This window comes from Sinohyriopsis cumingii, chromosome 14 (genome assembly GCF_028554795.1).
Source record: "Sinohyriopsis cumingii isolate HCF-2022 chromosome 14, ASM2855479v2, whole genome shotgun sequence".
In the NCBI taxonomy this organism is placed as follows: domain Eukaryota; kingdom Metazoa; phylum Mollusca; class Bivalvia; order Unionida; family Unionidae; genus Sinohyriopsis; species Sinohyriopsis cumingii.
The window spans coordinates 9,477,244-9,494,225 of NC_142974.1; the positions used below are offsets into that span (position 1 = coordinate 9,477,244).

The following is a 16,982-nucleotide window of genomic DNA, read 5'->3' on the forward strand; positions in this document are numbered from 1 at the left end:
ATTTTAAGCGGTCAGATATGGTAATGTTAGAAACAAATACTGTTTAGTTTACATCTGATACTGATAAAGATTCTGACCCACTGGAGCCTGAGTCTGCATTTGTCATCATGGTTGTGTTGACAAATTATTGCCCTGGTGTAAAGCTACCAATCTGTTCTCTGTAAAGGGCAGTCGTCTTGAGCCCTAGCTTGGGTGAACATTAAAAATTGGCTGGGAATATACTTTGTGTTGGATATTATTGTTTGCAACTTTTGTACCCTGTAACAAGAATACATTACATAATTCAACATGATTAGAATCAAACTAAATGATGATGATAATTGCACCTCAAGTTGACACCGTGTTCCACTTTATCATTGATCCATTACAGTGCAAGTGCTATTTGGTCTGTATGAAAATAGAAGTGCATATCACTGTGTGCCATACTTGAAAGCAAAACTATAATTTGAACAGAATCAATATTTGTTAGAGTTTTTGAATGAAGACTTAGTCTTTGACAATCTCTGTTCAATCTCCTGATTTAGCCTGAGTCAAATCTTGTACACACTGAGATGATAATGTGCAGCAGTTAGACAACCTGAACTTTATTGGCACTTAGAAATTGCTGTTTAAATCGTAATATTTTCAAGTTTGGAAACAACAGCACTACATAAAATACACCAAAAGATAGACATCATCAATTAAATGACTTTTTGGAGATCAAAAAATAAAATACTTCTCACCATCCAGATAATTTATATGCATCTCTTTTGCAGAATATCTTGTCCAAACAATGAATACCTCTATTGTGTATTGATGTGCCCAGTGGGAAAAGTAAACCAGTTGCATCTAATGCACATTTCCAACCAAATTATCTTTTTTTGGCAAGAGTGACATCCCCTTTTTACCATGCACCCACTGTGACAAAACAATCACAAAAGTAAAACAGAACTGATGGACTTCAAAACCTACAAACCTGATGGCCTCTACATAGGAAGGGAAATATACTTTGATTCAACATTCAATCTTTTTAATCGGTAATCTAGGCCACCTGCCTGTAATACAATATATACTAAGACAGAATTTATCACATATTTATATCCATATTGCATTTATATTAAATGTTGCATGTATTTTCAGTCTGACAAATCTGATGGCCTCTACAAATGAAAGAAAGTATAATCAGATTCCTAGTGTAGTATTAAAGTACTGAGAGTTAAATTATTTTATGCTTCTCTGTATAATAGATCAAAACTAGAAATTGTTTAGATTAAATGACGGTGGTAAGGAAGCAATGAAAAGCTCGGAGGTAAAGAGAAACTTACAGGGTCATTCTAAATCTGACAGTCATCTTTTCAATAATCTGTCTTTAGTATGGGTCAAATATTGCATAGTGTTTAAGCTGAATTTATTTTTCAGTCAGCTTTTTAAAAATAATCATTGTTTTGAGACTTTTTATATACTATTCAAAATTATACATTTTTAAAATGTGGTGTTGGGAAAAATGGATGTCTGAATAATTGGATTAATTACAGTATATACACTACAAAGATTCTGACTTTGTCCTATCAACTTAGTCAATAATCAGAAGACTGGAAGTAAAGATAGTGTTTGATCTTACTGCACCCCCATCCCAACCAAAATTGGACAATTTGGTTGGTTATCATTAACCTTTGTTCCTTAGGTTATAAACATCAAAATAGATTTTCAGTTTGGTATCTGAAAATACAACGCAAAAATTTAACATTTTAACATCTACTCTTAAAAAAAAGAGAAAAATACCATAAAAAGTGAACCCTATTTCCAGCCTTTGCTTCAGAAGCAAGACAAAATGCTACTGACTGAAAACACAAGGCTGGTTGTTCTTGCTCTTGGCAGCTGACTGAGTCTATAAATAATTATAAAATTGTAAAATATATATCATGTTCTTGTCTATCACACACTTGCGCTTATCCTTGGTAAAGTTTAAAACTAGTTATCATTTAAAGAGCCGTCATGAACTTCTGTGCTTGAATTGTTGTGCATTGTTCCTGTCTTTTATTGCTTGATCCAAACACATTTTAGCATCCTGAAAATTTGGGTCCAGTTGTATGCATGCCTGCATGTCAGCTATAGCCTCATTAAAACGTCCTGAAAGATAGAAATTGTAGCAAATATTAATTAAAAGATACAGAACTTGGACTGATAAAAAAAATTGTGAGTGATGATTCATCATTATCATTTAGCATTTATTTGCAAGCTAAGTTTATTAACACAAGCTATAATTAATTTCCCATAACCAGCTTCCTCTGCAGGATCAACAAAATTTAAATAAGCTTGTTCAAACAGTAATCAAGTCTCATGTACACTGATCGCCTTTATAAAATGGCCAAGCTTTCTGGTTCCAGTATAAAGAAGGTTAAAAGAATCCTTCATAAGCATTGGGTATAGAATAGGAACATTCCACCCAAGGGTCAGAATTTTGTCAGACACGAGGCTTGGCTAAGTGATTCAAAATACTAATACCATGGGTGTTGTTTTCCTATATAACACCAATGCATAATGAAGGAATTTTTTTCTCATATTTGGTTACAAAAACTGAGGGTTGATATGAAAATGGCATGTTGTGAATAATGATGCGACTTGAAAAGAATGGAAACAGCCACTGTAAAATTTAGGTATGCCTTCAAATAAAGTATTTATTGTAGAATGTTTTTAAATACAAATCTGCATTCAAAGACAGTTATAAAGATAACCAAGGTAATGACAATAAGAACTGTCTGAACTGTGTACTCGGTAACCAGTGTCTGAACCACATACTCAATAGCCAGTGTCTGAACTGTGTACTCACTAGCCAGTGTCTGATCTGTGTAATCAATAGCCAGTATCTGAACTGTGTACTCAATAGCCAGTGTCTGAACTGCATAATCAATAGTCAGCGTCTGAACTGTACTCAGTAATGCTTATCGAGTAATGCTGCCTGAACTGTGTACTCAATAGCCAATGCCTGACCTGTGTAATCAGTAACAGTGAAGTCGTTGTTGTTGTTGTTGTAGGGTTTAACGCCATTTTTTCAGCACAAGATAGGCTATACATGGCGGCCAGTATTAATGGTGGAGGAAGAACCCAGGAAATCCCCGGAAAGAACCACCGACCCTCGAGAAGCTACTGGCAAGCTTTCTCACATACCCACATTGGCCGAATCCGAGACTCGAACCTATGCAGACAGAGGTGAGATGGCAGTGATCCGTAACGGAGAGCGCTTTAGACCACTCGGCCACTCGGGGCCCAACAGTGAAGTCAATAAATGTCCAAAATGTGTTCCCAAAAACAGTGTCCAAACTGTGCACCCAATAACCAGTGTCCAAACTGTACTCAATGTACGGACTGTGTACTCTACATCTAGAGTCTAAACTGTGTACTCAGTAACTGTCCAGACTGTGTGCTCAATGATTCCAAACTGTTTACTCAATAACAGTGTCTGAGCTGTGTACTCAATGTATCCAAACTGTGTACTCAGTAACGGATTCTGAGCTGTGTACTCAATGTATCCAAACTGTTTACTCAGTAACAGTGTCTGAGCTGTGTACTCAATGTATCCAGTGTCTGAGCTGTGTACTCAATGTATCCAAACTGTGTACTCAGTAACAGTGTCTGAGCTGTGTACTCAATGTATCCAAACTGTTTACTCAGTAACAGTGTCTGCTGTGTACTCAATGTATCCAAACTGTGTACTCAGTAAGTGTCTGAGCTGTGTACTCAATGTATCCAAACTGTGTACTCAGTAACAGTGTCTGAGCTGTGTACTCAATGTATCCAAACTGTGTATTCAGTAACAGTATCTGCTGTGTACTCAATGTATCCAAACTGTGTACTCAGTAGCAGCGTCTGAGCTGTGTACTCAATGTATCCAAACTGTGTACTCAGTAACAGTGTCTGAGCTGTGTACTCAATGTATCCAAACTGTGTACTCAGTAACAGTGTCTGAGCTGTGTACTCAATGTATCCAAACTGTGTACTCAGTAACAGTGTCTGAGCTGTGTACTCAAGGTATCCAAACTGTACTCAGTAACAGTGTCTGAGCTGTGTACTCAATGTATCCAAACTGTACTCAGTAACAGTGTCTGAGCTGTGTACTCAATGTATCCAAACTGTGTATTCAGTAACAGTGTCTGAGCTGTGTACTCAATGTATGCAAACTGTACTCAGTAACAGTCTCTGAGCTGTGTACTCAATGTATCCAAACTGTACTCAGTAACAGTGTCTGAGCTGTGTAATCTGAAGAGCATGCAGAGTGATACAAATGTAAGCAATGTGGTCCAACAACAAGAAGCCCACTTTCTATCATGAAGATTTAACACAACAGACAAGAAGTCCACTTTCTATCATGAAGATTTAACACAACAGACAAGAAGTCCACTTTCTATCATGAAGATTTAACACAACAGACAAGAAGTCCACTTTTTATCATGAAGATTTAAAACAACAGAGAAAAAAATGATAGTCCTCAATTCAACACTGATCTGGAGTTGAATTTTCTTTCATAACTAATAACAAGATCGTTAATTTTAAAGAATTACCGTTACAATATTGGCTTTCTCAACTTATATTCAGACTACATAACCTGTACCTGTAGCTAGACCTATCAGTATGTCCAGTTTGCAGGACACTAACTTCAACAGCTGTACATTTTAGGGCATTATGACTTGTGTGGCAATGAATGTTTATCTTGATTACTGTGAATGATTTCTGAAAGGATGACTGTTGTCATGGAGTTTTTGTAACAGGTCATGCTAAGAAAGATGGCAGTCACTTGAAAAAAATGAGATTTGACAATGCACACAAAGGAATATAAGAATACTGTACCTTACATGAGTAATAATGACATTTAAACCTCAGCTCCAATACATATTCATTTGTTGAATTTATTCCTAAAATGATCTCACCTAGTGAAGACAAGATCTGGATTGTCCCTCATTAATGACAGGATGGGATGTATAGAACATTATGTCTGGATTGTCTCCCAGGAATGACATGATGTGAATTATGGAACATCATTAAGGTGTGCAGTATTACCGATATACCATAATATTTTTTCCAATGGTACATACCGTAGTACTTTTTCACTGCACCAGTACTTAAGTCATTTCTGTCAGCAAGGAAAGTATGGAAATTCTGGACTAATCTTGGTACGACTTTAATAATATTAACAACGCATTTTCATTATTCATGACAGAATAGTTAAACAAATTATCCCTTTTCCCCAAAACTGTTTTCATTTTGCAAATTACTGGTGAATATGACAAATATTATTATAATTATGATCCTTTAATCACATGTTTGACATGTGTCATGTATGCCAATGCTTTAGTTATTTACTAGTGTAGGTGAATGTATTAAGTGCATGTATTCCTCTGTACGAGTACAAAACATCCTATGATTTTCTGGAAAGCACTTATTTTTTGTCTGAACTTTATGTAATTTCTCAAGTCCACTAAATATTTTCTTTGTCTGTTGAGCAAGTGTATTTCATGGCATCCCACTCAAAGCTTCCGTGCCTATTATATCAATAGTGTAGGCTTCAGAATCAACACTTCTTTTTTATCAATAGGTTCTTTAATGTTAGCATAATTTCTTTCACATATCAGCAATAGTGTAAGCTTAATCATCACAGTTTAGTTAGTTTTTCGATTACAACTTAAACAACAATTACCTAAAATGTAAGAAATTCATCTTCTATAAGTAACGGACCATTTAATTTTGGGGAAGGGTGCTGTTAGATTTATTTTGTGCTCAAATATTCTTTTCTTTCATCTCATGGTAGTAAGTACATTATTTCCAAATAGTCATTGATATAATGTGCAATTATTTTGCTTCAAGTCAGAGCAAGATGTTTTTTCCAGCTATTGACCATGCTGACAGATGGAAATTAAACAAGAATGTGCCATGCCGCAAACCATTGAATTGTTGGTCATTAATGTAACTGTGGTATGCCATGGTAAACCATTGAATTGTTGGTCATTAATGTAATTGTGGTATGCCATGGTAAACCATTGAATTGTTGGTCATTAATGTAATTGTGGTATGCCATGGTAAACCATTGAATTGTTGGTCATTAATGTAATTGTGGTATGCCATGGTAAACCATTGAATTGTTGGTCATTAATGTAATTGTGGTATGCCATGGTAAACCATTGAATTGTTGGCCATTAATGTAATTGTGGTATGCCATGGTAAACCACTGAATTGCTGGTCATTAATTTGATTGTGGTATGCCATGGTAAACCACTGAATTGTTGGTCATTAATGTAATTGTGGTATGCCATGGTAAACCATTGAATTGTTGGTCATTAATGTAACTGTGGTATGCCATGGTAAACAATTGAATTGTTGGTCAATAACGTAACTGTGGTATGCCTTGGTAAACCATTGAATTGTTGGTCATTAATGTAACTGTGGTATGCCATGGTAAACCACTGAATTGTTGGTCATTAATGTAACTGTGGTATGCCATAGTAAACCATTGAATTGTTGGTCATTAATGTAACTGTGGTATGCCATGGTACATATTGTGGTATGTTCAGAAATACTGTGGTATAACACAGTACACAATCTTTTGTGATATCCAGTTCTAGGACATTATGTCTGGATTGTACCACAGTAGTGATATGATGAGATGTACAGTGCCATGTTTGAAAATCACACAGAAGTGATAGAAAGGAATATCAGAGAACACTTTTGAATTAGCAAGATAATGTCACAAGTATAGTATATCAGAAAACTAATTACATTAGCATTTCTGTGTTGCATGTGTATCTAGAAATTAATATGTATGAAATTAATTTGATACATCACTAATGGTGTTAAAACTGTCCAATAGGAATCTTATATTTGAATGTTAATGAAAAACACCTTAATAGATATCACATGTTGGATACAGAACAAGTAATAAATGTATGTACAATATAAATGTGTTTATATCGATACATGTATGCAGACTTTTACCCATTCTATAATGTACGAGACCTCTGTTGTAATATGCACAGGGTATTTTGGGATTGTTTGCCAGGCCGTAACTGTAATCTCCAATGGCTTCATCAAAATCCACTGCCAAATAACGAACATAACCCCTGTTGTTATAGGCTATGCCCAGTTGATCCTTCCTGAAACAGATGAAAACATACCTCATATTAAACTGCAGTAATAGGGTTTGGAATTTAATTTGCAAAGTTTTGAAAACATGGCACAGTACATTTTCCTTACAGAAGTTAGTCACATATAAATTCATGATTGCTTTTACTGCATGAAATGAGAGGGTACATGTACCGTAACCTTTGCAATTTTTGGCAGCAATTCACCTAGGATCCCAAGTGCAAGGACACTGTCCCTTTGTCCTTCAAATTTCGGAGACATGCAACATTTTTATAGGACAAAGAAAAAATAATAGAAGTACTTCAAGTACTAGTAGTGGTGCAAAAAGAAATGATAATTTTATTGTATAGACAGTTTCAACACTTTTACTTCATATGTGCACTGCCCTATCATCTTTTCATTGGACACTTGCATTATTGTTATTAACATTTTATCAAGTGCTTAAGTAACATATACAAATATGTACATGTTCATCTGGTTAACTGTGCACTACATTAAAAATAAATAAAGACAACAAAAATCACACTTCCAAAACTGGTATGTACAACAAGACATACAGTCCATGAGGGAAAAATGAAGACATCACTGGTGAACATACTATATATGTGTCAGAACCAGAAAATGAAATCAGTAGATTTCACTATTTATGGTCAGTAGATTGGCTTCTAAACTAAGTAGATTCTTAGCAGTATATATTCAATAAATTTTAAAGGGACTGAAAGCAAAAATGTGCATTTTTAACATGATATTATTAAAAAGAAAAAAAATGTTTGTATTACTTATAATGCCTTAAAAAAACATCTGCCTTTAAACTAACCAAATTACATCAATAGGATAATCATTGTACAGCTTCTATGTAAACATGTCAGTCATTGTTTAACAATTCTTAATCTGATTACACAACATGCATCATTGTACTGGTGGAACATTTCTTGTCAGTTTGAACTTTTAGCATCCATACTATCCAGATTTCATAATATCCAATGTATGCCTTTAGCTGCAGGCTATATGTATATTTTGTCTTTTAATCTGTTGTTATCACAATGTCTATGCCTTTAGCAATAAAATTGTCATAAACCCTGCTTATATTATTAACTGCATTTTCTGTGATATGTAATACATGTTTGTACACATAAACACAAACAAAACAAAAATGAACCTGTGTATATTTGCATCTTACTTATTGTTGCATTGTCTTACCATTGGCAATCTAATGTTTATATGTCATTGTGTACTGGTTCATTGTAAATAAGTACTGTCTGTGTACCTATCTACTGAATTATGAAATATTGTTCTTGTTATGTTCATAAAATAGCTTGTACACAGCTGGTGTTTTATGTATTCTAACTGAGACTGACATTAAATACAATTTCTTGAATCTTGTGCAGTATGATTTCTAACTAGTAACATGGTAATATGATCGACCTACCTAAATATTCCTGTGTTCACTGTTATAAAGTGGGAGCACTGGAACCTATAACTACTGTGCATCAAAACGGACGAGGTTTGATAATATTAATATTCAGATCTCATGAATGGTAGTTTTATGGCATCTGAAGTTACAATATCATCAAGTATTCTAACTATGCACCCATCCTTGATTCTTCAGCCATGTCTTTTGGGATGTCTTGTTTTGAGATCCTGACATTATCAACATAGTCACCAGTGTTAGTTGATAGTAACAGTAAGCATTGATTAACAAATATTCAAAAAAATTAGATTTAAATCCATTCAGCTCAAAGGAAACCCAATGAAAATGTCAAATTTAACTAAAGCCATATTTGCCTCAAGTTTGTGGTGTGAATATATGATGTTAAAGCAAGGGCTGCTGAACACATGCTGGTTTTCCTTACCTTTATATTAGTAGGAAAACCCATGACAGATATTTCTGAGGCAGCAAAAACATAAAAAGTTTGGTTAGAATATCATGCACTTCTTATATCATGTTAGAAACAAATCCAACAGAAGACTACACAGTATGAAATTCTTCATCGATTATTTCAATATGGGGAAAAAGATCTCAGCTGTGAATTAGCTTGCAAAAAATCTGTTATACATTTCTTTAAACATAATTTTATTGAAAAACTTTGAAATTTAAACAAAACATGCATCATATTTTTTTATTTCTACATTTTTGTCATCATTATTTATAAATATTTTGTACTGGAGCTAATATGTATATGAAAGGAATTAAATATAATTCTGATGTAGACCAACAAGTTTTTCTCCACCTCTAGTTTTCTCAGACTATTCTGGTGGCAGAGACCAACTGTATGGTACATTTTGTTCTGGAGCATCAGAAATTTAAATTGCTGGTGCATGAACTGAAGGCAGCAGCATCCCATGGTAAGAGCAACATGTAGAAATTGTTTAGAAAACGAAGACTATATTGCAAGGAACTAATGATTGGGGAAGAGCTGATGTTACTCTTGCCTTTGGGGTGATGTTGCCTCCATACTTGTCAGCAATTTAAATCTCAGGTCAATAACCAATGGATACACAGGTATTCTGTTCTGACAGGGATTAATATGAACAAAATGAGTGCTCTGAATACTTTAATGTCATGGCTCAAAAGATGAGATTTTACTTACTGTCCACATACAAAAGTAAATTTATTAATTACTAGTGAGTGACCCCATAGTCTGCAAGATCAAAATGTTGATGCTCCAGCACAAATTATGCCAATCATTGTTGGTCTCTGCCAACAGTAACATCAGAAACAAAAGAAAGAAAAAAGGCAGAGAACAAATTGTTGATCTAATTACTGTTACTACTACTATTACTAATAATAATAATAAAAGACACCATATATGATCGATTTTTACACCTTGGCATAACTTTTGCACTGCAGTCTTATGTCACATAGCCTCTATATCTGGAGGGATCAGGGTCAAATGGACCGGTACCAGAAACGACCACAACCAAAAGGGACTCCAAAAGGGACTAATGTTTAAAAGGCCCGTCTAAAAAGGCCCAACACAAAAAGGCCCATTTATGTATCAATTACCAATTACTAGTATCGTGTCTAGTCTAATACGCAAATATCAAATTCGTTGTTTTACTGTGAAATGGCTATAAATAATCTGCAGTAGAGAATTCATTGTGCAGTATGTCATAATCGAACCCGAGTGATCATGAAAGTAATTGTGACATGCTACTACTTGTTCTTTGTAAAATGAACAAATCAGAAAATATCACAATTTACTGAATGTGAGAAAGTTAAAAGAAGGCAAATAATAATTGTGTGAGAAAACATTGGAAATAAAGCGAAAAAGTAATATCTTTGTTATAACATATCAAGACTGAACAGGAGTGTCACCCACATGTGGTTTGTGCATGTCAACTTTGTCATGGTAATGCCTTAATTAAGTAATGACGATTTCGTTAATGATGGATGAATATTTTCATTTGCGAAGACTATTGACACTTTCTGTTTCACAAACATTCAATATTGTTAATACATGTGTATGAGTAACTTATTTTTGTTGATCATAATTTATGCTTTAAATAGACATTTGCTATATTCTGTGCCTTCTTGTTGTTGTTGTTGTGGGGTTTAACGCCATTTTTCAGCACACGCTAGGCTATACATGGCAGCCAGTATTAATGTTGGAGGAAGAACCCGGGAAAACCCAGGAAAGAACCACCGACCCATGAGAAGCTACTGGCATCTGTGCCTTGTAGGCAACATTATTGCATTGTGGTTGTAATGAAAGACAAGTAAAAATTGGACGAGAATTAAGAGGTTATTTATTTTAAAAAATAACGAAAAATTCTTATGGTGGGATAGAAAGACAAAAAGAAAAAAGATATAATGTCTAACTAGTATAAGCAACAAAAGCCAACAAACGCTAATGCCATTTCAGATTTATAAATTTGTTAATAATAACAAGAATTATTGCTAATAGATGAATATTAAAATCTAATATAAAATACTGCAACAAAATTGCACATACTGGCTGTAAGATAAATTTAACAGCAAAATATAGTAAACAATTCTACAATAACAGCAAAAAATAATCACCGAACTACAAAAACATGCATACACAGATATTCACTTTTCAACACAAAAAAACTTACAACACAACAAAATTGCACACAGTGGCTGTCAAAGTTAATTTATAATTTCCAAGCCTTTGTTTTCCTAGTGTAGATCACAAAACATAAAAAAGCTGGGTAGAAAATAATGTTGAAACCCGGTGCTAAAACTCGAAATCAAAAATGTGGCTATCAGAAAGTCTCAAAAGAACAGATGATTTTATTGGACATTCAAGAAAAGACAACAATCACATACACTATCATAAATACATGCTTAAAGAAAAGTTAAATTATGGAACTGTACGTGTGACACAAAGTTCAAACATTTTGATTTAATACTACATAAAGAGCCAAATTTTTATTTCAATTTACTGCAATATTGTATCGACTACTGTTACAGAAATGTATAGCATAATTGAACATTTGTAAGAAAATTACATGAAAGCAATCGAGCATATCTTCATTGTGGGTCCAAAAACTATAATGTGAGATCTATGAATAATGCACATTCATACATTATCTCTTTTTTGAACAAAGTGGCAATGATTTTATTACGTAAGTATGTAATCCAAGGTCAGTCGCTTCAAAATCTTCATCCTTTGATAACGTCACAGTAATTTTGAAAGATGCATAAATTATTCATTTTGAAGATATTGAAAATGTCTGAAAACGTAAAATAAGAAAAGTTCACTAAAAGATGTACGTAATGGAAAAAAAGTATAAATGATGATGAATAAAATGTTATGAGTGAAGAGAAAGAAAGAGGCACAAGTACCACCATACACCTGAAGTTTACAGATAATCGCCTGGCGTAGTTCAGTCAGGAGTGTCTCAGTAATCGCTACAAAAGCTGTTAAAATCATATGACACACCAAGCTCTGTTGAGGCTGGAGGCATGGGAAAGAGTTGTGATTTTAGAGACTTGTATTCAGGTCTTAACTGTGATTATCAAAGTTTCCTAACATATTAAATAAATCTGAGATAGAAAACAAGTAAAGGAAGTGAGAAAAGTACATTGCGATCATGATTCTTTCCAGATGTCGGTACTGTAATCTGTAAAGGTCTACTTTTTGCTATCAGTGCTTTATTTTAGTCTTGGTGTTCATCATCACTGACCAGTGCTTCAGTTTTTACAGCTCAGTGTCTTAGCAATATATTTAAAAATGTAATTGACTTAGAAGTGAATATATGTGTGTTGTAGAAAAGCTATCTTATTATTATTATTATTATTATTATAATTAATCAGTCCTTTTTAACCTGGGCCTTTTACGTCCAGGTCCTTTATTACCGGTTACTGGCCTTTCTGTACCGGGCTTTATTCGTACGGGACCTTTCTAACCGTTACCATCTTAAGCACGAAACATGCATGGACGAAGTTTATAAACTTTTTAAACAATGAATAAATTAAGCTGAACACATTCTATGGTGACTTAATAACTTCTTGCAATATTATAATACCAACGTTAAAATTCATGTCAACCTGGCAGCTCGAAGATAACTGGAAGTTTTTCCTCAAAAATATATAATACTGAGAAGTAAAAAAAAAAAGGTTTCTTGCGTACAGAATATGTTTTTCCGACAAATCTGTAACTTTCAATAAACATTCTTCAGCTCTGGTAATAAACTGTGTATAGGCATTAAATGCTTCATCAAGTTTCCCAAGTTTCTCGAGATGTTCAGCTTCCTTAATCAAGTATTTCATATTATTCCAATGATACGGCGTAAGTTCCGCCATGTTTGTTGTCCTTAAAGAGTTTTCTCCGTTTATTTGGCAGCACCCAATTAGCTCCTGTTCCAACGCAAGCTAGACAGAAATGGGTTTAAATCATGAAGATATGAAGACACTGGGTTTTAGACAATTCTAATATATGATTCCAGCCACAGGTTTGGCTATGTAATATATATATATATATATATATATATATATATATATATATATATATATATATATATATATATATATATGTGTGTGTGTGTGTGTGTGTGTGTGTGTGTAGAGAGAGAGAGAGAGAGAATAATAATAATAATAATAAGTGAAAGAGAATATTTTACTGGTTAAAATAAGAGAAGACAGAAAGGTATCGCTTAGAACGTAGGTTATTTAGTGCCAAGGAACTGGAGCAATGTGCGTTGCCAAAGGACATACCATGGTGGTCAACCCTGTCTGATCCAATGGTAGGATTCAAATCAATACACTTTCAGTCAGGAGTCCGGCTAGATAACAACAGAGCCACTGCGACTCCTCACACGAGATAGATAAAGCACCCTTATTCGCTACAGCATGAAATGTTATCAGCAAAAAATAACAAAATGAATATTACAAAATAATAGAAGGAAACGACACGTTCTAATTTTAATGGTTTACAATGGAACCCTAGACTTTTATTTGGGATATATATATATATATATATATATATATATATATATATATATATATATATATATATATATATATCCCAAATAAGCCCAAGAAATTAATAAAAGAGTAACATACCCAGCTTACGTTGTTTAGTAAAAGTGTTTATTGACTGAAAGATAATATTTTCAAATTGTTATGCCAAAATAAAAAGTTATAAGGTGCATATGATGTGGGAGGAGGATGTTGAAAATGTGTTTGGATACCAATGATTGGTGAACAGACACAACAACTTAGACAACTGCAGCTAAAGTGACCAGTTTTGCGGGAGGTAGTAAAAGTTGTGCTAGTAAAAAATAACTTTAAAACTAAAAGTGTGCAGATGCAGGGAGGCAAAACTGTCTAGCATTAGTAAATACCACCACGGCGTAGAGCGTGTAATATTACCAACAAAGAAGAGATATATTATTTTTCGTCTCTGCACGATCCAGTAACTCATACTATCTGTGCAATTTAGCATCCGCTGTTGCAGTACCAACATCATCAGCCACGATCATTTCTCACTGAGTGTTTTGTACCTTATACTGGAACACCCTCCTGATGTTGGGGCGTAGGTGTTGATCTTGCACTATTTGTTGGTGTTGGGCAGTCCGTTCCTGCTCTCATGCTTTATGAACAGCCAACTGGATGCCCTTGCAGCAGTCTTGACCAGCGCTTAAGATACCACTTTGCGATTTCCTCCAGTTATCGATGAAGCACTGAACATCTTCCAAATCGACAGAGCAGGAAACCCGCAAACCTCCCACCTCTACCAGGAACAACCAAGTACTCCATTCCCTGCTCTTGTCCGTCTCTGTCATTTCAATATATTTGACCAGCTTTCTTTCTCTTTACATCTCTACAGTCTACCTAATGGAAAACTTCTTCGTAGACTCTGACCAAATCACCACATCGCGACGAAGGGACATTCGGACAATTCCGGAAAACCAGTTTCTTTCCAAGATTCGCATGCTTCTTACAACTTTTTAATTCACTGAGGATTCCCATCTTTCGGGGTAAAGTATTACTTGTTTCTCCGGATTCAGCCTATGTGGGTATGTGAGAAAGCTTGCCAGTAGCTTCTCGTGGGTCGGTGGTTCTTTCCGGGTGTTTTCCGGGTTTTTCCGCCACCACTAATACTGGCCGCCATGTATAGCCTATCGTGTGCTGAAAAATGGCGTTAAACCCTACAACAACAACAACTTGTTTCTCCCCCTTTGACAAAGTTGATGATTTTGACATTGGTATAGGTGCTGCTTTTTCTTCTTTCTCTATTTCTCCAAGATGTCAGAGGACTCTGTCGTGCATCTGGTATGTAGCGGCCTTGTATTAGTGCCGTCTGACATCCTGACAGGGCGTCTCTGGATTAACTGTTACCAGAGCTGAGGCCCCATCTGTGCAAGTTTGTTGGAGGCTGCAAAGATCATACACTGTGATACAAATAGTGGACGATGGTTATTCTTGTGCTACATGGAAGACGAACCCAATGTATTTTGGTGCAATTGGTGTAGAGACTGGTTTAAACCTTCATCTTCGAAAATCAATGAAATAAAACTAACGTATATTTTTCACTTTTAGATCATCTCACTCATTTATATATTGTTTTTCGCATACTTAGTGTAGGCAAATATAAACACACGTGTGTGTGCGCGCGCACGTGTGTGTATGAAGTTTATTTGTTCACAAATCATTGTTTTTGTGAATGTATTCAGTTAAAAAAAACATACAATGTTGGCATCCGTTTTATTAATTAATAACAGAATATAGGCGTATATATACCTACGCTCGTACTATGTGTGTGTTTTAGCAGTCGGACTATATAAGTGTAAACCGATGGCCTGGACCATACACTAATATCGATATCGCTCTTCGTTTTCTTTTACCACATTGCAGACACAATATTTTTCAACCCATTTAAGTTACTGGCTTTTGCGTTTTTGGTCGTTTGGGGGATGTCTAAAATTTCATATGTTTTCTTATTGTTTTGTAGAAATGCTGAAAGGAACTGGGTTATATCGATTATATAAAATCATACACATCATTTATACGGTATTATAGATCATTATTACACCTCATTCCTTATGTTTTAGCATGCAAAGAAAATGGAAAATAGCTCGTTCAAGATTTGACATGGGACTCTTTGAGTCAAGATTATGCCGCTAGCCCTAAACGTCATTCACACACAAACTTACTCAAACAAGCTCGACTACAAAAGACGATTACACAAGACAAGAACAGCAACACAAAAGGATAATTACTTTACGGACTCCATATGATGTTTGTTTATAGGTATTTACTGAAAGGATACCTTTAGAACCAGGTAATATAATTGATGGTGTAAGCAAGCAGGTCAGGAATGAATTGCCTGCGCGATAGCAATTGCGTTGTCGACCACTGTTCAATTAAAATCGTATTCCGGATATATTATTTTGCTGGACTGACGTAAGACTACTTGCAGCTCTTAAAGTTTTTTTTTTCTTCTTCTAAATTGGTATTAAAACAATTGTGCTGTGACTAACGAAAACATGACAGAAAATATGCAATTTTTTCATTTTATTTTGTTTTAACAGAAGAATGGAGAAAGTCTTTATGTTCTTGTAGTTGGTCTGAGAAGACAGAGAATGGCAGGAAATTGAAAATTTGATAACTTGGAATTTTTTATTTAAGCTACTGTGTTTGAATGTATGCTGATGGCGAATCCGAAACGTTTCTTTCGATTGCATATTTTCTGTGTTCTATTTGGAGTACTGTGCAATTCCAGGCAGCATTACGTCGTTGAAAGTGTGACCGTTGGAAGAAGAATATTCCGCCACTGACTTTTTTTCCATTTTTTTTCTTCCGTTTCCGATCGGATGTGTGGAGGTTCGTTCTAATATAATATTTCTTTGTTACCCCGACATGTTGACTGCTGCGCACGTTGCATGTAACGAGGTAGAACACAGTAGTTGTATTGCATAACATAGTCTGGCTCTGAGTGTTATAATTTTTCATCTGTGGCCGAGCTTGTTTCTGTTTTTAATACCTGGTTTACCTTTTGTTTCCACAAGAGTTTCCAAATACTGTTTCATTTGATAATGGCTTAAACTTCGCGATCACTGGAACGTCTATTGAATTTAAGTGCCTTAAACTTTGCAATGACTGAAACATCTATCGAATTTAAGTGCCTTACACTGTGCAATGACTGGAACGTCTATTGAATTTAAGTGCCTTAAACTTTGCAATGACTGGAACGTCTATCGAATTTAAGTGCCTTAAACTTTGCAATGACTGGAACGTCTATCGAATTTAAGTGGCCTTAAACTGTGCAATGAGTGGAACGTCTATCGAATTTAAGTGGCTTTAAACTTTGCAATGACTGGAATGTCTATCGATTTTAAGTGCTATAAACTGTGCAATGACTGGAATGTCTATCGAATTTAAGTGGCCTTAAACTGTACAA

The 16,982-nt window shown here is 34.9% G+C and overlaps 1 protein-coding gene across 1 annotated transcript; it reads right to left on the bottom strand.

Annotated features, from left to right (window-relative positions):
* Window positions 1-987: 987 nt before the first annotated feature.
* On the bottom strand, window positions 988-12,885 carry LOC149783195 (uncharacterized). The gene is made up of 3 exons (XM_089931426.1): window positions 12,711-12,885; window positions 6,964-7,121; window positions 988-2,109 (listed from the first exon to the last, which is right to left on the bottom strand). The coding sequence occupies exons 1-3, from the start codon at window positions 12,881-12,883 to the stop codon at window positions 1,973-1,975; spliced, it is 468 nt and encodes a 155-aa protein (XP_089787552.1). The 5' UTR covers window positions 12,884-12,885; the 3' UTR covers window positions 988-1,972.
* Window positions 12,886-16,982: the final 4,097 nt, after the last annotated feature.

Coding starts and splice junctions, on each gene's coding strand:
- LOC149783195 (XM_089931426.1), bottom strand. CDS start 12,883: ATGGCGGAACTTACGCCGTATCATTGGAATAATATGAAATACTTGATT. Junction 7,122..12,710: donor TTGTCGGAAAAACATATTCT/GTACGCAAGAAA, acceptor CATCTGTTTCAG/GAAGGATCAACTGGGCATAG. Junction 2,110..6,963: donor TCTCGTACATTATAGAATGG/GTAAAAGTCTGC, acceptor TCTATCTTTCAG/GACGTTTTAATGAGGCTATA.